The 20,186-nt window shown below is 40.1% G+C and overlaps 1 protein-coding gene across 1 annotated transcript in view; it reads left to right on the top strand.

The window, feature by feature from the left end:
- Positions 1-19,868, top strand: part of Gns (glucosamine (N-acetyl)-6-sulfatase) — a 36,148-nt gene extending 16,280 nt beyond the window's left edge. The window contains exons 8-14 of the mRNA XM_076854824.1: positions 242-360; positions 3,240-3,343; positions 9,803-9,904; positions 11,396-11,503; positions 12,914-13,024; positions 14,376-14,536; positions 17,284-19,868. Of these exons, the coding sequence (XP_076710939.1) occupies positions 242-360; positions 3,240-3,343; positions 9,803-9,904; positions 11,396-11,503; positions 12,914-13,024; positions 14,376-14,536; positions 17,284-17,362 (784 nt within the window). The 3' untranslated portion in view covers positions 17,363-19,868. The remainder of the gene's footprint in view (positions 1-241; positions 361-3,239; positions 3,344-9,802; positions 9,905-11,395; positions 11,504-12,913; positions 13,025-14,375; positions 14,537-17,283) is intronic.
- The last annotated feature ends 318 nt before the right edge of the window (positions 19,869-20,186 follow it).

Here is a 20,186-nt window from a genome sequence, read left to right as displayed (position 1 = left end):
AAAAGCTTCATTTATTTCTTTGGAAACATTGAACTTTAGAAAATTTCAGAACATAATTCATGTCAAGGTCTTTGCTATGGCAGGGTTTGGGGAATGGAGATTTGAGAATTGAGCATATAGGATTTTTTTGGTAGGTGCTGGTATTTTTGGTTTTGCTTGTTTCTCTTCACCTCCCCCTGCCCCATATTGATTCTTGAGCCATTGCCCCAAAGTCCCTTTTCTACCCTTGGTTCACATCCAGGTGGCAAACCCTGCTCTCTGTTGATGACCTTGTTGAGAAACTGGTCAAGAGATTGGAGTTCACTGGGGAGCTTAACAACACTTACATCTTTTATACCTCAGACAATGGCTATCACACAGGTAAGAGACAGATACTCCTTTTATCTTTGAGAACATGGGTTTCTACCCAGTAGAAAAAATAGCCCAGGCAGGAATTCTAGTGTTGTATAGCTGTGGGCTTGCCAGAGGAAGGGTCTTGCGCTCAGGACCCTCTGGTTAGTGGGCTTGCCATTCTCACATAGAGAAACTAGGTTTCTTGATTTATATGCTCAGTTAGGTAGTGGTCTAGGAGCCAGAGCAGAAAGAGCTTGATGGGATAGTGGCAGGCTTTATGGAAATTGAATTCAATTTTAAGAATAAGTGAAACTTAAAAAGTAGGAGTAAGACATTCTGGATAGGCGAACCAAGAGGTGATCTTTGCAGAGTACATTTTGTCTTGCTAAATTGTGGAATTCATTTGGGAGTAGTTTTTATTTTTTAAAACTGTAGAATGAGTTAGCTCCATGTCCTTGACTTTCATTCTTTCTGCTTGGATTCTCTGTGTGTTTGTGTGTGTGTGTGTGCGCGCGCCCACGTGCTCACATGTGCTGGGGATTGAATCCAAGGCCTTGCCTATTCTAGGCAGGTGTTCTACCCAGCCCATACTTGGACCTTCTGTAGTTTAAAAAATAAATGTTTTGCCGGGTGCTGTGAGACATGCCTGTAATTCCAGCAGCTGAGGAGGCTGAGGCAGGAGGATTGTGAGTTTAAAGCCAGCCTCAGCAACTTAGTGAAGGCCTAAACAACTTAGTGAGACCCTGTCTCAAAATAAGAAAGGGCTAGGATAAAGAAGAATGAAGTTATGTCATTTGCCAGTAAATGGATGGAACTGGAGACTATCATGCTGAGTGAAATAAGCCAATCCCTAAAAACTAAAGGCAGAATGTTCCCTCTGATATGTGGATGTTAACACACCACAAGGTGGGGGAGGGAAGAATAGAAGTTCATTGGATTAGACAAAGGGGAATGAAGTGAAGGGAGGGAGGATGGGAATAGGAAAGATAGTAGAAAGAATCGGACATAACTTTCCTGTGTTCATGTATGAATAAATGATCAGTGTAACTATACATCATGTACAACTGCAAGAATGGGAAGTTATACTCCATGTATGTATAATATGTCAAAGTACACTACTGTCATGTATATCTAAAGAGAACAAAAAAATCTTTAAAAAAGGGCAAGGGGGGCTGGGGTTGTGGCTCAGCGGTAGAGTGCTCGCCTAGCACGTGCAAGGCACTGGGTTTGATCCTCAGCACCACGTAAAAATAAATGAATAAAGTAAAGGTATTATGTCCAACTACAACTAAAAACAAATAAAAAATAAAAAGGTTAGAGATGTGGCTCTGTGGCTAAGCACCCATGGTTCAATCCCTGGCACAAAAATATTTTTGCTGGGCACAATGTCATGCACAGGTAATCCCAGCAATTGAGGAAGCTGAAGCCAGAGAATTGTAAGTTTGAGGCCAGCCTCAGCAGCTTAGTAAGATGATCTCAAAATTTTAAAAAAAGGGCTGAGAATGTAGCTCTGTTGTAGAATGCCCCAAGTTAAATTCCCAGTACCACAACAAATATTTGTTTCTGTCTATTAATTTCCACTTGAAAAGAATTAACCTGAACCTTGAACAGATTTAATATTATGTAAAATGTAGGCATTTAATATTATGAATAATTTAAAACACTCAGAATAGAGATTAATGAAGCTCTGGATGTGGTGGCACATGCCTGTAGTCCTAGCACTTGGAGGTTGAGGCAGGAGTATTCTAGCCCAGGAGTTTGTGGCCAGCCTGGGCAACATAGCAAGATGCTGTCTTTTGGAGGGTGGGGTAAGTATAGACTAGTAAAATAACCCCCATTATCCAGCTTAGGTTTTTGGTTCCATGTGACTATGCTTTTATATTTTCTTAACCCCCCACCATGGTATTTGTTTTTTGTAAGAATGTTTTGAAACAATTCCCAGACCCTGTGGTTCCACATATCAATATCTGATTATGCATTTGATTTATTATGTGTCATGGTCCAAACAAGGTCCACACACCACCTTTTAGTTTTTAGATCTCCTAACTTTTACTTGCCACTTACTTACTGGATAAAGCAGGTCTCTCATCCCGTAGACTATCCCATTCTGGATTTGGCCGCCATCTTGTAAGGCCTTCACTTACTCATATCTACTCAGCATTTCCTTTAGATTGGTAGGGAAATTGAAAGACCTGTTAGAAATTCTCTCTTATAAGTGCACTTCCTCAGTAGTGCTGCTGTATATTTCCTGTTGTGACATCATGAAACTCATAGTGTCTGGCTGCCCACTTTGGGGATGCTGGTGTTGACTTATGACTCAGGTGATTTCAGTCTGAGCTCTACCAGTGAATCCTTCTGACACCGAGGTTCCCATTGATGATGATTGCTTAAATCCATCATTCCCTCAAACACAAATTGTGAAATGTGGACTTCGTAATTTTGTCCTTTGCATTTACTTGCTGGACCTCTCCATATCAATTATTTGATTATCTTGAACTGCAGTTTGTTCAGGAAAAGCAGGAGAAGTATTTTTGTCCCTTTTCATTTGGCAGTGTTTGGAGTAATCTCTCTTTTGCTGTGATCAAGTTGAATATCATGCATAAATTTTTTATGTATTAGTGTTTTGGTCCTTTCCAGGGTTGGTTTGTTTTTTTGTTTTGTTTTGGGCTCAATTTGTCCTAATGTAGACCAGGGAGTCCCTTGTAGTACGTATCCAAAAGAGATGAAGTACTTTTCCTGTCATGTAATAAGAAAAACAGGCAAATTTAAGTTTTCTTTTAAGACACCAAAATTAGTAGAATTGTAGAATATATTTTCTGTATGTTCAATTGACTAAACAAATGAAAGAATGTCAGAGCTACTTGTCTGTCTTGGCTCCATCTTTACTTTTTGCATTTTGTTTTCAGGACAGTTTTCTTTGCCAATAGACAAAAGACAACTGTATGAGTTTGATATCAAAGTTCCACTGTTGGTTCGAGGGCCTGGGATCAAAGCAAATCAGACAAGCAAGGTATGTGCCTAACAAGCTGATGTGTATGGATGGGGTAGGCAGTTGCCTGAGAAAATAAGGCTATTCCTTTTGAGAGGGGTGCTGGTGGGGTTCCTCCTGGAAGGATAAAGGCTGATCAGTGTTAAATCTTGTGTGTTTATGAGCCTTGGAAATAGAGATTCCTTTTTAAATTAAAAACAAACTCCCTGCCACTCTTTTTGGGTTTTGTTTGTTTTTTTGTCTTTAAACCAGGGATTGAACCCAGAGACCCTTAACCACTAAGCCACATCCCCAACCCTTTTTATTTTAAGATAGGATCTCTCTAAGTTACTGAGTTTGTCCATCTACTTGTAATCCTCCTGCCTCAGTCTCCCAAGTTGCTTGGGATTACAGCTGTGTGCTACCATGCCTGGCTATTCAGTGTATTCTACCAGTACATGTCACAGCAAGAGTGCATAGCTTTTGTCTGTCCTTTGAGACTAGATTTGCTTTGTCCTGAAGTGGTGGTGATGACTTAACAGAAAGTGCTCAAAAAATTGACCTGAGATATTATGAAGAATGAATGGTACATGTTTGGGCAGCCTCCAGAAAAAGTCTTGTTGACTTACATGGTGTGGAATAGGGACCCGGCATCTGCATTTCTTTCCTTTTTAAGCATACAGATGATTCTGAGAGGCAGCCTGATTTGGTGTACACTTTTTCATGGGGCAGAGCTCCTCAGACTTTGCTATGTGTGTGAATGTCCTGGACATCTTGTTAAAATGCAGAAGGGTCTTGTTTGCTATGAAAGGGATTGAACCCAGGGTCTTGGCCATGATAGAGAAGCACTCTAACACTGAGCTACACTCCCAACCCCTGAAATATGGGTTCTGATTCTGTGTTTCTGACCAGCTCCCATGATGTCTGCTGCTGGTTCGACCTCACTTTGAGTTTAAGATGGTGGAAAAAAATTTCTGAGAATTTCCTCTTTTCAGTGTGGAACTTTCCCTTACTAATGCTTTTCTGCTTCTCTAGTTTCTTTTTTTTTTTTAAGCATTTTTTAATTGTAGATGGACACAATACTTTTATTTTATTTATATATATTTTTATGTGGTGCTGAGAATTGAATCGGTGCCTCACATGTGGCAGGCAAGTGCTCTACCCCTGAGCTACATACAGCCCAGCGCTGCTTCCCTGGTTCTTGCTTCTAGAACTATCGTAATGCAATACATTCTTCTCTTTATTTGATTTCAGTGTCTTTTTCCATTGAAAAGGTACTTAGTCCTGGAAGATGGTGGACATCTTGATCAGAAACGCTTTCCTTTTGTTCTCAGGAGAAAACCAACATATGCTCTACCAGTTATGTCTTCTGTCCTTGTATCATGATTTCGGTCCCAGGTCCCAGATTGAAGAAAATAAGCAGATTCATGATTTAAGCCAAATTGCAGAATGGGTTTCAAAATGGGCCAAACTTTCTGGTCTTATTAGTTACTTTGGTTTAATCTGGGGATTTAATGTTGTGTTTCACTGTATCTTTCACTTATTTCCTTTTACAAATGCTCTTGATGCTTTTCTGTTAAAATTCTCTCAAAGGGAAAATGGTTTTCGTAAGTGGTGTCTGTGTTTTCTTCTGCTCTTAAGACCTACGTTTCTAAAGCCAGTCCACTTTCCAGTACAGATTTCAGTTTCCTCTAAACAGGCCTCTCTTTCAAAGGAGATAGGCAAGTTGGGAAGGTTATTAACCTTAGGTGTTTTATTGAGGGCTGGGATTGTGATTCAATTGTAGAGCGTTCACCCAGTATGCACAAGGCCCTGGGTTCGATCCTCAGAACCACATAAAAATAAATAAATAAAATAAAGGTATTTTGTCCAACTAAACCAAAAAAACCAAATATTTTTAAAAATATATTTTATTGAGGTTGGCATTTGGAGTTAATTGAGACCATGCCAACACTATACATTTCTGAAAAGTGGGGTTTCTAGGCCCACATAAAGCCAGTGTGAGGAAGGAGGCCAAATGAGAACAGGATGAAGTGTGTCAGCCAGCTGCCTGTGGAACAAACCATTCCTTCTTTTCAAGTTAACAGTGCAATCAAATGTTAAAAATCAGAAACTTCACCTTCTCTAAACAATCTAAACGAAGCCTGAATCCTAGGAAAACATTTCAATAGTACATTTATTGGGTATTTCATGTGTTTTATGTGAATCAACCCAGTTAAATTTCAGTCTTATTAGGATATGTATATGCACTATTATACCCATTTTACAGATGAAGAAACTGAGGTACAGAAGTTAATTGCTTTGCCAATAATCACAAAGCTAAAAAAAGCAGAGTCCTGCATTTGAACTCAAGTGGTCTGGCTCCGGAGTCCATATTCTTAACAATTAACACTATAGTTCAGTCAACAAGAATTTATTAAGTACCTTCATACTCTGCTGGCACAGTACCCTAGAAAAGCCTTGAATGCAGCAAGGAGCAGTGAGGGAGGATTTCTTATTAAATGCTGGTGTCAGGGAAGACCCTGGACTTTAGCGAGAGCAGTCAATGTACGCCTCTGAGGCATTTGAGCAGAGGCAGGTTGAAAAGTATGCAGTCACACAAGTCTGTAGAAAGAGCACTCTAAGAACAGTTAATGTGACTCACAGATGTCAGAATAAGCAAGGCTTGTTCAAGGGACAAAAGGAAGCATTTATACTGAACTGCTTTCACTTCCTAAGTGCACCATCTCTCTCACCTCCTGTCCTTGGTATGACTGACTGCTCCTGTCTGGAATGCCTACTTCAGATTGCCTTCACTTGACCAACTTCCCTGTCCTTCAGGACCTTGGTCTACCCCACCCCAGGAAGTCACTTCAGACTTGCCCTTGGATGACATGGTGCCCCTTCTGTGGGTTTCCAGATGGTCCCACACTTAACACTCCCCACTGAAATTGTCTTTTTCACTCAAGGATGTCCTGTAGAAGAGGAACAATCCAAACTGAGTACCCATCCCTTAACAAACACTGGGCAGTATCCACATTAGTTGCATGAATTTTGCTGGTCATGTAGTAAGTAGCAGGACCAGAGCTGACAGTGAACTGTGCCTGTTCTCAGAATCCCAGTTTGTCACATTGCAGTGTTGACAGATGGAGTTGAAATGTGAAATGCCTCAGTTCTCATCTAGCTGAGGAACATCAGAGATATTGATCGTGTGTTGGCAGCAGTCATTTCAGTGCCACTTGTTACACATGAGTGACACAGGGTTGTGTACTGTGCATGACAAACTGAGCCATCACAGCCTGACAGCCTAAGCAGCTCACGTTTAGCTGACTGGTGTCTCGGCTGTTTGACAGCAAGAGCAGGTGGTGTGTGGATGCCAGAGGTTGGCTGAAGTTGTCTCCACGACTAGACATTAATCTAGTTCTAAATTTGGTGATAGTTCCTCAAAGGGGTTTTTAGAAAGGAGAAAGCTAGTAGGAGAGCTAAAATGAGAGCATGATCCAGGGGAACCTGATCTGAGAGTAAAGATTGCCCGTTGGCTTTAAGACTTTGAACAAAATAAGCCTCACTTTCCCCTAGTTGTGAAATTGGGAGGATATTGTATCTCTGTTATTGAGTGTAACGGGGTGATAACCTGGCACCTTCCTCATTAGTGACAAATCCAGCTAGCACACCCCAACATAATGGGGGAATCTCTGATTTCTCATCAGAGCTTCAGTTTCTGTCGGGCAAACTGGATGTGTCCTCCTGAGATCCCATCACCTTGTTCTTTTCAGTAATTAAAAATGCTTTCATTCTTTTAGAGTTGAGATATCAACACATGATATCCCTGAATTTTGTGCTGCAGGGGTTTCTAGAGGGCTTCTGTTTGCTCAGACTGTCTATGTATTTGAATCCTAAGAACCCCAAATAAACCGAGAGATTATGATATGAAATAATTTATTTTGGTGTTGGAAAAGCTTTTTATGTTCTGATCTATAAATGAGTGTTTTTAAATTTATACTTAGAGACCATGTGATAAAAGCAATACCATTCTAGAAACTTGGAACCCTAATGTTTCAAGAGTCATTACTATGGTGGTCCATCAAATCTGTTCTAATACTTGGTGGTTTAAAATTAGAGGTAGGGGGTGGCAATGTGGCTCAAGCGGTGGCGCGCTCGCCTGGTATGCGCGCGACCTGGGTTCGATCCTCAGCACCACATACAAACAAAGATGTTGTGTCTGCCGAAAACTAAAAATAAATAAAATTCTCTCTCACTCTCGCTCTCGCTGTCTCTCTCTTAAAATTTTTTTTTTTTTAAATTAGAGGTAGGTATAATTTTCTCTGGAATTCTTTATTGGTACTTGATGCTCCTTCTACCAACATAGTATGCACACCTTGAAACTATCTCTGCTTCTTAGACAAAATTCTAGAGTAGAAGAACATTTATTCTCTATATTTAGGCAAGAAAAAAGTGTCCTGAGATAACGTGTTTGTGAAACTCGTGCCAAATCTTATTGATCCCTGATTTATACTAGAACTTACAGGTCTTTCTCTCCATTGAGCAAAATACCAGTAGAAATTGTCTCCCATCATACAGCTGCTGGCTCTTGAGGCAATTTTTGACCAGTCTTACACAAACACCATTTTATATTTCTGCGGATGGGGTGATATTTTTTTTCTCCCCTAGTGGTACTGGGGATTGAACCCCAGGGCTTAGCACATGCTAACCATAGAGCTACTGTGGAGTCCTATTTTTTTCCACCCCCGAGTGGGACTCACTAAGTTACTAAGGCTAGCCTCAAACTTGACATTATCCTGCCTCAGTCTCCCAAAAGGCTGGGATTACAGGTGTGTGCCACCACCCCTGGCTCTGTCTGTGGGTTTTATTATTTTAGTGATTACCTTTTTCCTTATAAAACTGCCTTGGACATGTTAGTAGTGTCTGTGGAATTGGCTTCACTTATTCATTCTGTGACACTCTGGAGATCAGGTCTCCATTTGTTTCTCTCCTGCTGTGATCTCCCCAATATTCACACCAGACTTACTGGCTGGGTTCCAACCTGCTCAGTTTGCCTCAGGGACTTAGACCAGGAAAATTATCTATAACAGTGGGTCTTATGCAATCCCTGGAGACTAACTCTCTGAGGTTTTTTTTTTCCTCAGGCATATGGATTACCTCTCCTTGAATTGTCTCTACTGAATGGTAATTTCTGACAGGTGCAGAAAGAAGCTAATTGATTGAGAGCCAGGATATGTATCTCTTGCCTTCTGAGAGCCGTCCTGGCTGAGAGGAAACCTGACCCCTGAAGAACAATGTTCTGAAGATGTTTTCTTGCCTTTCATCATACTTTCAGTTTTGTTTTCACATTTAAAGTGGAAGGATTTCTTTTTCTTTTTCTTTTTTCTATCTCCCTATTCTTTCCTTCTCAATAATTTCAAAAACATTTCTTTTTAGCAAGATGGTTCTTCCAGTTAAAACTGTTATCTTTGTTCTTATATTTTATTTCTCCATCTGTAAAATGGGGGAAGTACTACATACTGAGATTGTGGGAAGGAATAAATAAGAATAAAGGTTAAACATCTGGCACAGACTAGGTGCTCACTAAGCATTAGTTCCCCCCTCCTTGCCCCTGCTTTGCTTCCTGGGTTGTCCTTGCCATCCTAAGGCTTTTCCCAGCCTGTGACCAGGTGACCTCTAGGCCTCCAAGTAGGCTCTGAATAGGCTTGGTTTGAAACAAATGTAGAATCTCATTAAATTTCTTTATATTCCTTATCTGTTGAAATAGTAATTTTTAAATATATTGGTTAAATATATACACAATGAATTTTGTCTATTTCATTTAAAGGCAGTTATTTTAAATATATGGTCTCTACTGTATCTATATTGGAACATGCTGGTTTAGGTCCTGTAGAAGTATTGTAAACAGAAGAAAAATACTCCTAATAAGGCAAGGTATAAATGCAAGACATTGGTCTTTAATTTCTAGAATATTTTAAAACATCTATTTTATGCTGTGTGAGGAAACTTTTGTTGATACATTGTTGGGAGTAATTTCCTGAAGCCTTCAAAGCCTGTGTTTTAGCAATGTTGCCAACTTTGAAAAACTATAAAATGGGCTAATAATTCTCAATGGTGGCAAGCATTCGACCTTTGAGATATTTAAAAATGTGAAGTCCAATTTGGTGAACCAATCTGAATAATCAAGTTGGAAGACACTTTTTAAAAAATCATTAGCCCAAGACTCATGACTCATAACAAGGCAATTTCAAAGGAGTTTTAAATGTTTTGATCAATTAGAGTCTGGGTGAAATAGATTTATAATTTCTCAGAAGCATGTATTACAACCCTCATAAGGGCTTTGTGTTTTGTTAATTTGAATATATGAAATTGTAAGATCAAAGAAACAATGGTCTGTACAAAAGTTAAGAGTGAGTAGTAGTTGTCTCAGGTGAGTTGTCAAGAGAGAGCCTTAATATAGATAGAAAAGGAAGACAGGACCAATTGCATACTAGACTGTTGTTTTCCTTGTTTTTACAGATGCTCGTTGCCAACATTGACTTGGGTCCTACTATTTTGGACATTGCTGGCTACAACCTAAATAAGACACAGATGGATGGGATGTCCCTATTGCCCATCTTGGTAAGTATAAAGCCCTAACTCAATCGTGAGCCAAAACCAAACTAAATTCAAGGTTATATAAAGACTTAAGCTAAATCTCAAAGCTGTTGCATTTGCAAGGACAGAGAATGGGATTTTTCTGATCTCACAGTGCAAGTTTTCTTAAGGAAAAGGCTGACTGGACCACATGTAAACGTTAGCATACTCTTAACTTCCCTTTCCCACCTCTCTTAAAAGCCACCATAAACAAAGTTAAAATAGGTGACAAATTGAAAAAGTATTTGCAATGTATAGTTGGTCTTACTGTGCAATTTATTTGTTAATGAGGTGAATCATTAATAGCTTAATTTGCATATCATACAATTCACTCATCTAAAGGGTACAGTTCAGTAGTTTTCAGTATATTCATGGAGTTGTACAACCATCTCCATAATCTAATTTTGGAATATTTTTATCATCCCAGAAAGAAACCCCCAAATACATTAATAGTCATTCCTCCATTGTATATATCTATACTGGACATGTCTCATAGAATCATATAATATGTGGCTTCTTGTGAGCATATTTTCAAGGATAATCTGCACTGTATGATCCTTTTATTTCTAATATTCCATTGTATGAATATACTATTCCCCCCACTTGGCAAATGTACCACCTTGTACTTATCCATTTTTCAGAGACATTTAGACTGTACTTTTCCATTTTGGGGCTATTTTAAATAGTACTGTTACGAACAATTTGTATACAAGATTTTGTGTGGACCCATGTTTTCATTTCTGGGTAATTCTGTAGAAGTAGAAATTCCTGGGTCATTTGGTAACTATGTCTAACTCTTTGAGGCACTTACCAGACTTTACCAAAGGTGCACATTGTTCTACATATATTTTCACCAGCAGTGTCTGAGGGTTCCAATTTCTCTACATCCTCACCAGCACTTGTGTTTTTTATTGAAGTGGATGTAAAGTGGTGTCTCATTGTGGGTTTGATTTGCATTTCAGTTTTTCTGCTTTCACCCTGTGTGCTTTGGAAGCAAAACTTGCTCTTGTTCTAGCTGCTGCTTTCCTTCCACATCAATAATGTGCTGTGCAAAGGAGTTAATGTACGTGTTGTAGCTTTATTCTGAGGAACTCTGAACTTACTCTAGTCCCAAGCATACCAGCCCTGTTTGTTTGTTTCTTGTGTTTGTATTAGGTTGTGAGTACCTTGGTATAAGCTTAGAACAGTTCTTACATGGAGTGTATGAACAGTTATTGACAATGATCTGGACTTTGAGCAACTTGCACTGGACTTGATTCTAGCTTAGCTACTTTGTTGGTTTCTATTCCTGACCTGCTTCACAGTAGTAGTCTCAGAAAGAGACTACTCAAAGCATTTGACTGTCGCTCCTTTTAGTACTGAATGAGCAGTCCAATTAGTTTTGACTCTCAAGTCCCTTTTGGCAGTAGTTTAAAAACTGTGTTCTTTATCATAGTCTATATGCCTCACGGAAAGCACCTCTGCTCTTTTTTCTAGAGAGGTACCAGTAATTTGACCTGGCGGTCAGATGTCTTGGTAGAATATCAAGGAGAAGGTCAGAATGTCACGGACCCAACATGTCCTTCCCTGAGTCCCGGAGTATCTGTGAGTAGTAACTTGTGTTGGCCTCGACAGCTTTCTCACAGTGCAGCAAGGTTCTTGCTTAGGGGTACAAGCATGGGAAACTTTCATATGAATGCTACTCCTTGGTCACCCGACTGTGGGAAATTTGTAGGTTGACAAAGGTAAATCTGGTAATCCTGAAATTGATGCTGCCAACCTATCACCAGAATGTGCACTTTGAATTCTTCTACTCTGTGCAACAAATGCATGTATCTGCCCTATTTTCTGACAGTGCCCTTTCATTGTTTTCCTGTCCCTCTAAATAGCAATATATAATCAGTTACTTCTGACAAGTGGGGTTCTCCCCTGTAAATATGCCATCATGAGTGTTTTTCACTGGTGACAGCCAGACAGGTCATAAAGGTAACTGATAGATGTGCTGGAGAATGGGAACTAGGCTTCCATCTGGAGTTGGCTCTCCTAACGCCAAGTTTGGGACACAGTAAAGGGCTAACAACAAGTGGAATGACAGAGTCTGTGGAATACATGAAGTAAGCCACAGGAGGGCTGGGGCTGGGGCTCGGGCTCAATGGCAAGGTGCTCACCTAGCACATGTGAGGCACTGGGTTTGATCATCAGCACCACATAAATGAGATAAAGGTATTGTGTCCATCTACAACTAAAAACTAAATATTTTTTAAAAGCCAGTTACGTCACATTTTGGTGACAAGAATGCTCATAAATGATTTACCTGCAAATATTGCCACAAAGTTCATTTTAGCTACTTTTTCTCTATAGGATAGTAGTCCTTTGAAATGACTGTTGGATGTTTCTTCTCCTTGCCAACCTGTACATTTAACAGGTGCTTATTACAACTAATTCTTATCAGGAGGTTACCAGACAAGAGATGGCAGCAGTCTACAGATGGTACAAACACAAATTCTTTTTTTTTTTTTTTTAAGAGAGAATTTTTTAATATTTATTTTTTAGTTTTTGATGGACACATCTTTATTTTATTTTTATGTGTCGCTGAGGATCAAACCCAGCGCCACGCGCATGCCAGGCAAGCAAGTTACCGCTTGAGCCACGTCCCCAGCCCCAACACAATTCTTTAAGTCAGCCATTAGTAAGGAACAGAGCCTTGCATCTGTTTTTTGTTTTTTTTTTTTTAATACTTAATTTTAGTTGTAGTATACCTTTATTTTATTTAATTTTATGTGGTCTGAGGATCAAACCCAGGGTCTTGCAAGTGCTAGGCAAGCGCTCTACCACTGAGCCACAACCCCAGCCCTTTGCATTTGTTTTTTACTTATTGGAGTCTCTGCAGAAAGTTTCCTCGTTTCTGCCAAATTCCATGTCTGGCTTTAGCTAACTGAGTTGTTCCAGTAGGCAACTAGGTTGTTGTTACCATGGAAAAACGATCTTCATTTAACTTCTTAAATATTTCTACAGCAATGCTTCCCAGACTGTGTTTGTGAAGATGCTTATAACAACACCTATGCTTGTGTAAGGACAATGTCAGCATTATGGAATTTACAGTACTGCGAGTTTGATGACCAAGAGGTAAGAGGGACTTCACCTATACCTCCCCCAACCTTTGTCTATTGCTAGTGCTTTATTGGTTGGACGTGGTGGCATAAGAGTAATTCCAAGCTTGCCTTCTAGGGAAGATGTGTTTCTTAGCACTACATAAATGAAAGAAAGGTATTTTATTTAGTGTATCCTGCAGTTAAGAAAAATTCCACACAGCCATGTTTTGCTTGTCACTGTGATCTTTCTAAATGGGTTTTCTCCACTCACACCACCCCTCAGACACAGTTCACTTTTTTAGAATGATTCACACCTGGTCCCTTCTTAAAAAGTAGTTGGGGCAAAAGTGAAGCACTTCAACTTCTATGGCCATGAGAGGCATTAGCCTTTCCTAGAAAGTTGATAGCAACTGATATATTCAAAAACTCCTGTTCCCACCACAGCACAGTCCAGTGCTCATCAAATAAAGTGGGTACAAAGGCCCAGGAGCTCTATCCTTGGAAAAAGTGAGTTTTTTGGCCAGCCTGAAGAATCACATGGGCTGCGGTCCCTGTGAGCGCATTCTGCTTATTAGCGCACATGCCCCTGCTGCGTCTGGTACTCCACAGAGTAGTGGTTCCTCTGTTTCTCAGAAATTGTGCTTGCTGCTCCACGTGGAGCTCAGAAGCATGGTGGACAACAGGGTGTCCCTCAAACGCAGTTTCTGTTCCTCCCTTCCCAACAGTGTTCATCAAGTTTTGATAATTATAAATGATAGTCTGAGGATAGCTACTGGGAGCTGTTGTAGGCAACCTATCATTTGACTCCAATTTGGAGAACAGCATACAGGTTAGAGGGGGAAGTACTAATCCTACAGTTATGTCTAATGTTGGAAATAACGAGTATTGTATCTTTCCCCAATTGGTGTTATAAATGGGGAAACTTGAATAGCTTAAATTGAGGCACTTTTCATACCCATTCTTATTTGAATCTCAAAATTCTAAGGCAGAAATAAGCCTTCCAGTGTTAACTCTCACTCCTGTAGTTTCATTATGAAGTCTTGTTTCGGAGGGCCTGCCATTGAGGGCCCTGCCTTCTGTTCTTCAATTATCAAGAATAATTAGTTTCCTCTTACTGCCCTGTCCTAACTGCCTGAAGGCATCAGGGTGCAGGTGGTCCCTTTCCAGCTGAAGCTATAGACTCAAAGCCATGGACACCCAACACAGATGCACCATTGTCATAAGTACACAGTTGGGCTCCTTAAGGATCTTGAGGCCAGATGCTGTTATACTGGGTGTTGGGTTTTTTTCTATGTCCTCCCTTCCCATTTAGAAATAATTCACATTTGGAATATTTCCTTGATTATAACCCTTTTTTCTTTCCACCATACTTTCATTTCATCCAGGTGTTTGTAGAAGTCTATAATCTGACTGCAGACCCAGACCAAATCACTAACATTGCTAAAAGTATAGACCCAGAGCTTCTAGGAAAGATGAACTATCGGTTGATGATGTTACAGTCCTGTTCTGGGCCAACCTGTCGCACTCCAGGAGTTTTTGACCCCGGGTAAGTTTCCTCTGTCTTCACTTTGCCAAGTTGTCTCTAGTGGTCATGCTGTTATAGAAGATAGGGAGTCCTATGGGTCCTTTCTGCATTGACCACAAGCCTTTCTGTTGGAGAGGGAATACTATCTTCATATTGCCTCACCCTGTTGTGCTGGGAAAATAAGCTGTTTGAGACACTTTGGCTCTCCACTGCCCTGGGTGCATGCACCCTTCTCCTGCCCCAGGCTCTTCCTTTTGCCCTGCTGCTGTGATTCTTGTCATGGTACCACTTGGTTGTACTGGTGGCAAGTAGGGCTTAAGTAAGCTCTGACCTAGTGCTGTCCTGTTCCTAGGCTTTCCAAGAGTGTATGCCTTCATCACTTTTCTCAGAAACCCCAACCATAGTAACTTGAGTGTTATATTTTAAGCATGTGAAGATAGGTTTAAACCAAATATTGAAATGTAAGTCCATTTCCAAAAATGAGTACAAAGGTGATTTTCACCTGCCCAGATATGTTGTTCCTCCTCTCCTGTTACACAATGCCTAGTCAATAGGACACAAGGCACAAACACCAGGCATTTAAGCTGCCTATGACAAGAAGGATTCACTTTATGCTTAAAGGGTATGAAGTTTAAAAACTGTAACCAGGAATGGATTATTTCAGTTCTTACACCCTTGACTGTAAGACAGCAGCGAGGTCCTAAGTTGATGGAAAATTTGTAACTATTTAGCCATCTTCATATCAAATTTTATTTTCAGTCCAAATGAGAAGAATGTATGTCAATGAGTACAGAAACTGGATTATAGACTGTTTATTAAAGAAATATATCTAAGTATTGCATATATAGCCAAAGAGACAGATTCTAGCACACTAAAACTAGATAACAGGGCTGGGGGTGGGGAAGAAGCTCAGTGTCAGAGCACTTGCCTAGCATGTACGTGGCACTGGGTTAGGTCCCCAGCATCACAAAAAAAAACCAACAGAAACCTAGATAACAGTGTATACCAGTGTCAAAACCAAATTGTGTTCCATAAATGTGTATAATTATGAGTTGATCAAAAATTTTTTCAATTACAACAATTCAAAATAAGAATCAGAGTTTTAAAAATCTAGATGACAATATAAAAAAATTATATTTATCAGTTTATCATTTGCACTAAATTACTTCTTAAATATAGATACCTATTAGTGCAATGATTGGTCAAGTATTTTGCCCTCCCAGCTTTGGTTGTGGGTCGGTTTTTTTTTTGTTTTTTAACTTTTATTAGTTGTTGATGTTGATATGTTTGTTCATTTGTGGTGCTGAGAATTGAACCCAGTGCCTCACACATGCCAGGCAAGCACTCCACCACTAAGCCACAACCCCAGCCCCTAGCTTTGGTCTTCTGAAATGGGAAGTTCAGTCTCTGAAAAGCACAGGGCTTTGGGGTGTCTTGTGTTGATTTTGCAATTTCCAACGGTTATTAGGTCACAGTATATCAAACTAGATGCCATTGAGTCCCTGACCACTTGGCTGCTAGAATGTAGACCTTTCATGTCCACATCCAATAGGCCAGTGCAAGACAGATGTGGGAGCTACCTTCTTTCTTCTGATTATCTGTTTAACTATAACCAATTGTCTTATATTGTTGAAGTTTGTGATTCAAGTTTTAGATGCTGGTTTTGCTGAGCTGCTGTTTGCCTGAGCTGTCTTAAACTCCACTGATTTTCTGTTTTAAATTCATTAGCCCTGATTACTATTTCCTACTAAATACTAAAGCTGAATGGTTGGTATGTGGCCTGCAGTCCCCACAAAAATATATTATCTGACCCTTTACAAAAGTGTTGACTAACCACTGCTCTAAAATAATTAATTTATCCTACAAGATAGGATATTATTACAATATTAGTACAATATTACTTCCAGCCTGCACACCTAAGATCTTCCTAGCCAATGCATATTCTTTATTCAGCATTCATTCTACCTTTCCCCTGGAGTGGTAAATTGTTTTTTGTTTTTTGGTGTGTGCCATACATTTGGTGTGAATACTATTTTGGGGGGGGGGGGGGGGGCAGAGCTCATCTAAATTGTGAGCCAGATTCAAACACATCTCAGCTGCACACTTGTGCTCTTCTGTGTCTGTATGTCTTAACTATCAAACAGGAGAGGGCTTTGAAACTGCCAGCAGAGCTTTCAACCAGGGTTAGGCTCTTCTCTTCCATCTGGCTGCTTTATACCTCAGGGATCACCCCTCCTCCCTCAAGGGAAAAAAAAAAAAAGACTTGTTACCTTCTGGTACCATTTAAGATCAACCTTCTGCTTTTTCTCCCCTCAATTTATACTATATGATTTTAGGCTTGCTGGCTTGGGATGGGAAGTTTTTGTTTTTGTGGTGCTGGGGATTGAACACAGTCTCACACATGGTAGGCAAGTGGTCTACCACTGAGCGACATCCCTAGCCCTTCTTAAAAATTTTTGAGAGTAGTCTAAGTCATTGAGGCTGGCCTCAAACTTGTGATCTTCCTGCCTCAGCCTCTAAGTACCTGAAATTACAGGCGTGCACCACTGCACTCAGCAGAAATGGGTTTTTGTTGTTTTTGTTTACTATGAAATGTTCTTAACTATTAAGTCCTCGTATCTTTTACTACAGACTTTCTCATGAGAGTCCTTCTGGTGATTTTGTTTTCTTTTACATCCCTTCCTGCTAACCTTTCTGATGAATAACATTCTGAGGAAATAGTGTTTAGCTAAAAGCTCATGCAACGATTCTTCTTTTATCATCCCCAGATACAGGTTTGACCCTCGTCTCATGTTCAGCAATCATGGCAGTGTCAGGATGCGAAGGTTCTCAAAACATCCTCTTTAGCGACCATGCCCAGCCTCAAGTGGGATCCCTTCACGACTCCTCCTGATGAAGTGACTGTAGTAGGTGTCTGTAGCTCATCTTTGAGACCATGCCTGGAAAAGCTCTGGACTGGTTCTAAGTCCTATTTGAAAAGCAACCCAATCAGCTGACTTCCTCGTGCAACGTGTTAAACTGTGAATTCTGCCCATAGGTCAGGAGTGGCTACCCTTGTCTCTTTCCTCAGATGATAACGAACACTCCTGAAGTCTTTGTTCTCACCATGTCCTTTCTGTCCTGGGGCCACAGTTCTTGATTATCCCCATGTGGTTAGAGTCTGAATGTGTAAATCCATTCAGATAGGGAAAAAGTATGAAAACCTTTTGATTTATAACTTGATCTAAATTCAAAGGACCTGCACACACTTCAGACTGAGCACCTCACTATCAAAAATACTAACATCACATGGCTTGAAGAATAACCCTCAGCTGAATCATCAGATCATAGAACAGGTACCATTGTTTTAAAATAAGTAGATAATGTTGTTTATAAAATCCATCACAGTGTGATAAGGTGGCAAATTTAAAACATGTCAACCAAGCTGTTTCTTTGGAATTCTGGGTTAGTGCTACATTGAGATAGGGCAGTAAGCTGTGGTAAAGGCTAATTCCAGGTTGCTCTTGAAGGTGACAGCCACCTGCTTTCCAGTGGCTAACCATGTGGAGTGCCAGTCAGCACTAGCAGTATTGAGGAAATGTCTCTTGAGACTTCCGCCTCTAAACTGTCAAGGTACACAGTTGGGGAAGGTTGTGTTTCTGAGGGCCTTCTGTAGACCAGGCTCTTGGGTCAACAGGTTGAAGGGCCAAACTTGGGAGGAAGCAAGTGCCTGTCCCACGGGGAGCCTAACTTACCAGTGCCACATATGAAGTTGTTTGGACTCTATTTTGCTGTCATTATTTTCTGTCATTTGTTTTAAGATGTAAAAATGCCCTGTAGTTGATGCAAACTAAAGTAGCATCAACTGCTTTATCCTACCTTCTTCTCTTTCAGACAGGTTCTTCCTGAGTTTCTGGAATCTTTTATTACTTATCAAAATCAGATTTTTAGGTTTCACTGCTTAGAACACACATGTTTTGTTTCTTGGCTTGAAAACCAGTTCCGTTTCTAATGTTTTCTTCAAGAAGGCTGATTATAGGTGGGACAGCAAGGGAGGAAGAGCTGTGGTTTATAACCTGTTCAACTCAGGCAATAAGTGATTTTAGCTTTATTTAAGGCCTGTCGAGCTTTAAGCACTTCTTAAGACATGGCCGTAGTTAACTTTTCTATCAGAACTCCAGATAGCCATGTTGGGTTAGTAGCCATTGGATTTTTTCTTTTACCTCACGTGACCCCAGCAACTGTGGTGGTACCTAGAGGTGAATAGGCCGATGAAATGAACACCTCTGCTGTGAATGCTTTAGAGAAAATTTTAAAAATAAGTGTAACTAAAAGCAACTATAATGTTGAATGTGGGTATTGACTTTATTCTCCACTTTGATTCTTATTCGTCAACTTTGACATTAATGAAAGTTGACCATAGTTATTCCCAAATAAAAAGAAACCAACTCTTACCAGGTCTTGGACTGTGATGTCATATTGTTCAGTTTATGATGCTGGTTCCTGAAAGCAGGTGGAGTCTTTAAGAGTGACACGAGTCAGCTGCCAGCAGCCTCTCTGCCATACTGCTCTTGCGTCCAGCTGACGTGTCTGGGTGTGGGATGTGGTAAGGCCTTCCGTGTACCTCTTTTAGTTTGGGGATCTTTCCTAGCCAACCTTAAAATAGACCTCAGTTTCTAGCCTAAGGGACTGCAGGGCGCACTGCTATTTTCAGAATGTTTTTGTACAAGGGACCCACTTGCAAGAGGCTTGCCTTGTTCTTAACTGTACTGATTTGGATTTTGATTATTTTCCCTTTTAAGGTCAGGTTCATGTCTGTTGGTACCCTGCAGAGTAGAGGACTGTAAAACCACTGGGAATGAACAGAGGCCTTTGGAATGAAGAGATTTTTGCCTTACAACATTTTCTATTACAAAGTTCTCCCTCATATAATTTCAAAGCAGGGAATACATTGAGTATCTTTGAATTGACAAACGGTGCTTTTGCAAACACATTTTGATTGACGACACCAGGGTTTTTGTACAAAATAGTAATGATAGCCATAGAAGTTACACCTTAATCTGTGAGAAATGTTCTTAAATTTATTTTTAAGTATTAGGATTAGTGCTTTTCAAATGAAAGCTAACTTGTCCCAGGATCCTTAAGAGAAAGCAGAGGGGACTTCAACTGGAATTAGATGGGTATATTTAGGTTCTTTAGATTTACTACTTTGTTCCCACTGAATTTTTGTAAACTCCCTATGTTTGCATCATCTGTTCCTGGAGGTTACTCGGCCCTGGCTCTCTGTCATCAGTCATTTCACTTAGAAAGTGCCCTTCAAAGGACCCTGTTCACTGCTGCACTTTTCAACAAATTAAAATTTATTTCTGTTCTAGTGGGACTGTGTCCTTTGTTTTAGTCCACAAGTAGTAATTGACAAGCTACTTTTATTCTTGATGCTGTTTGTTTTAACCACTTTCCTAATAGCAAAAAATGGGACATTTCCTCAACAGATTATAGTCTCTGCCTGGATAGCTCTTATGCACCTGATTTCCTAGTGATTGACAAGCCCGAATGAAGCACTACATAGCCATGGAGAAAATCTTTCCTGATCACTTACAACTTTGGAGGGGTTAAAAAAATAATCTAGCTTTCAGGTAGGTAGATGATGCTCATCTTCAGAGGTACTTTGCCTTGTCGCCCACTGTCCTAA

The sequence above is a fragment of the Callospermophilus lateralis genome, chromosome 4 (assembly GCF_048772815.1).
Source record: "Callospermophilus lateralis isolate mCalLat2 chromosome 4, mCalLat2.hap1, whole genome shotgun sequence".
NCBI classification, from domain to species: Eukaryota; Metazoa; Chordata; class Mammalia; order Rodentia; family Sciuridae; genus Callospermophilus; species Callospermophilus lateralis.
Note: the sequence above shows the minus strand (reverse complement) of the source record. Positions and strands in the feature narration are given on the sequence as shown.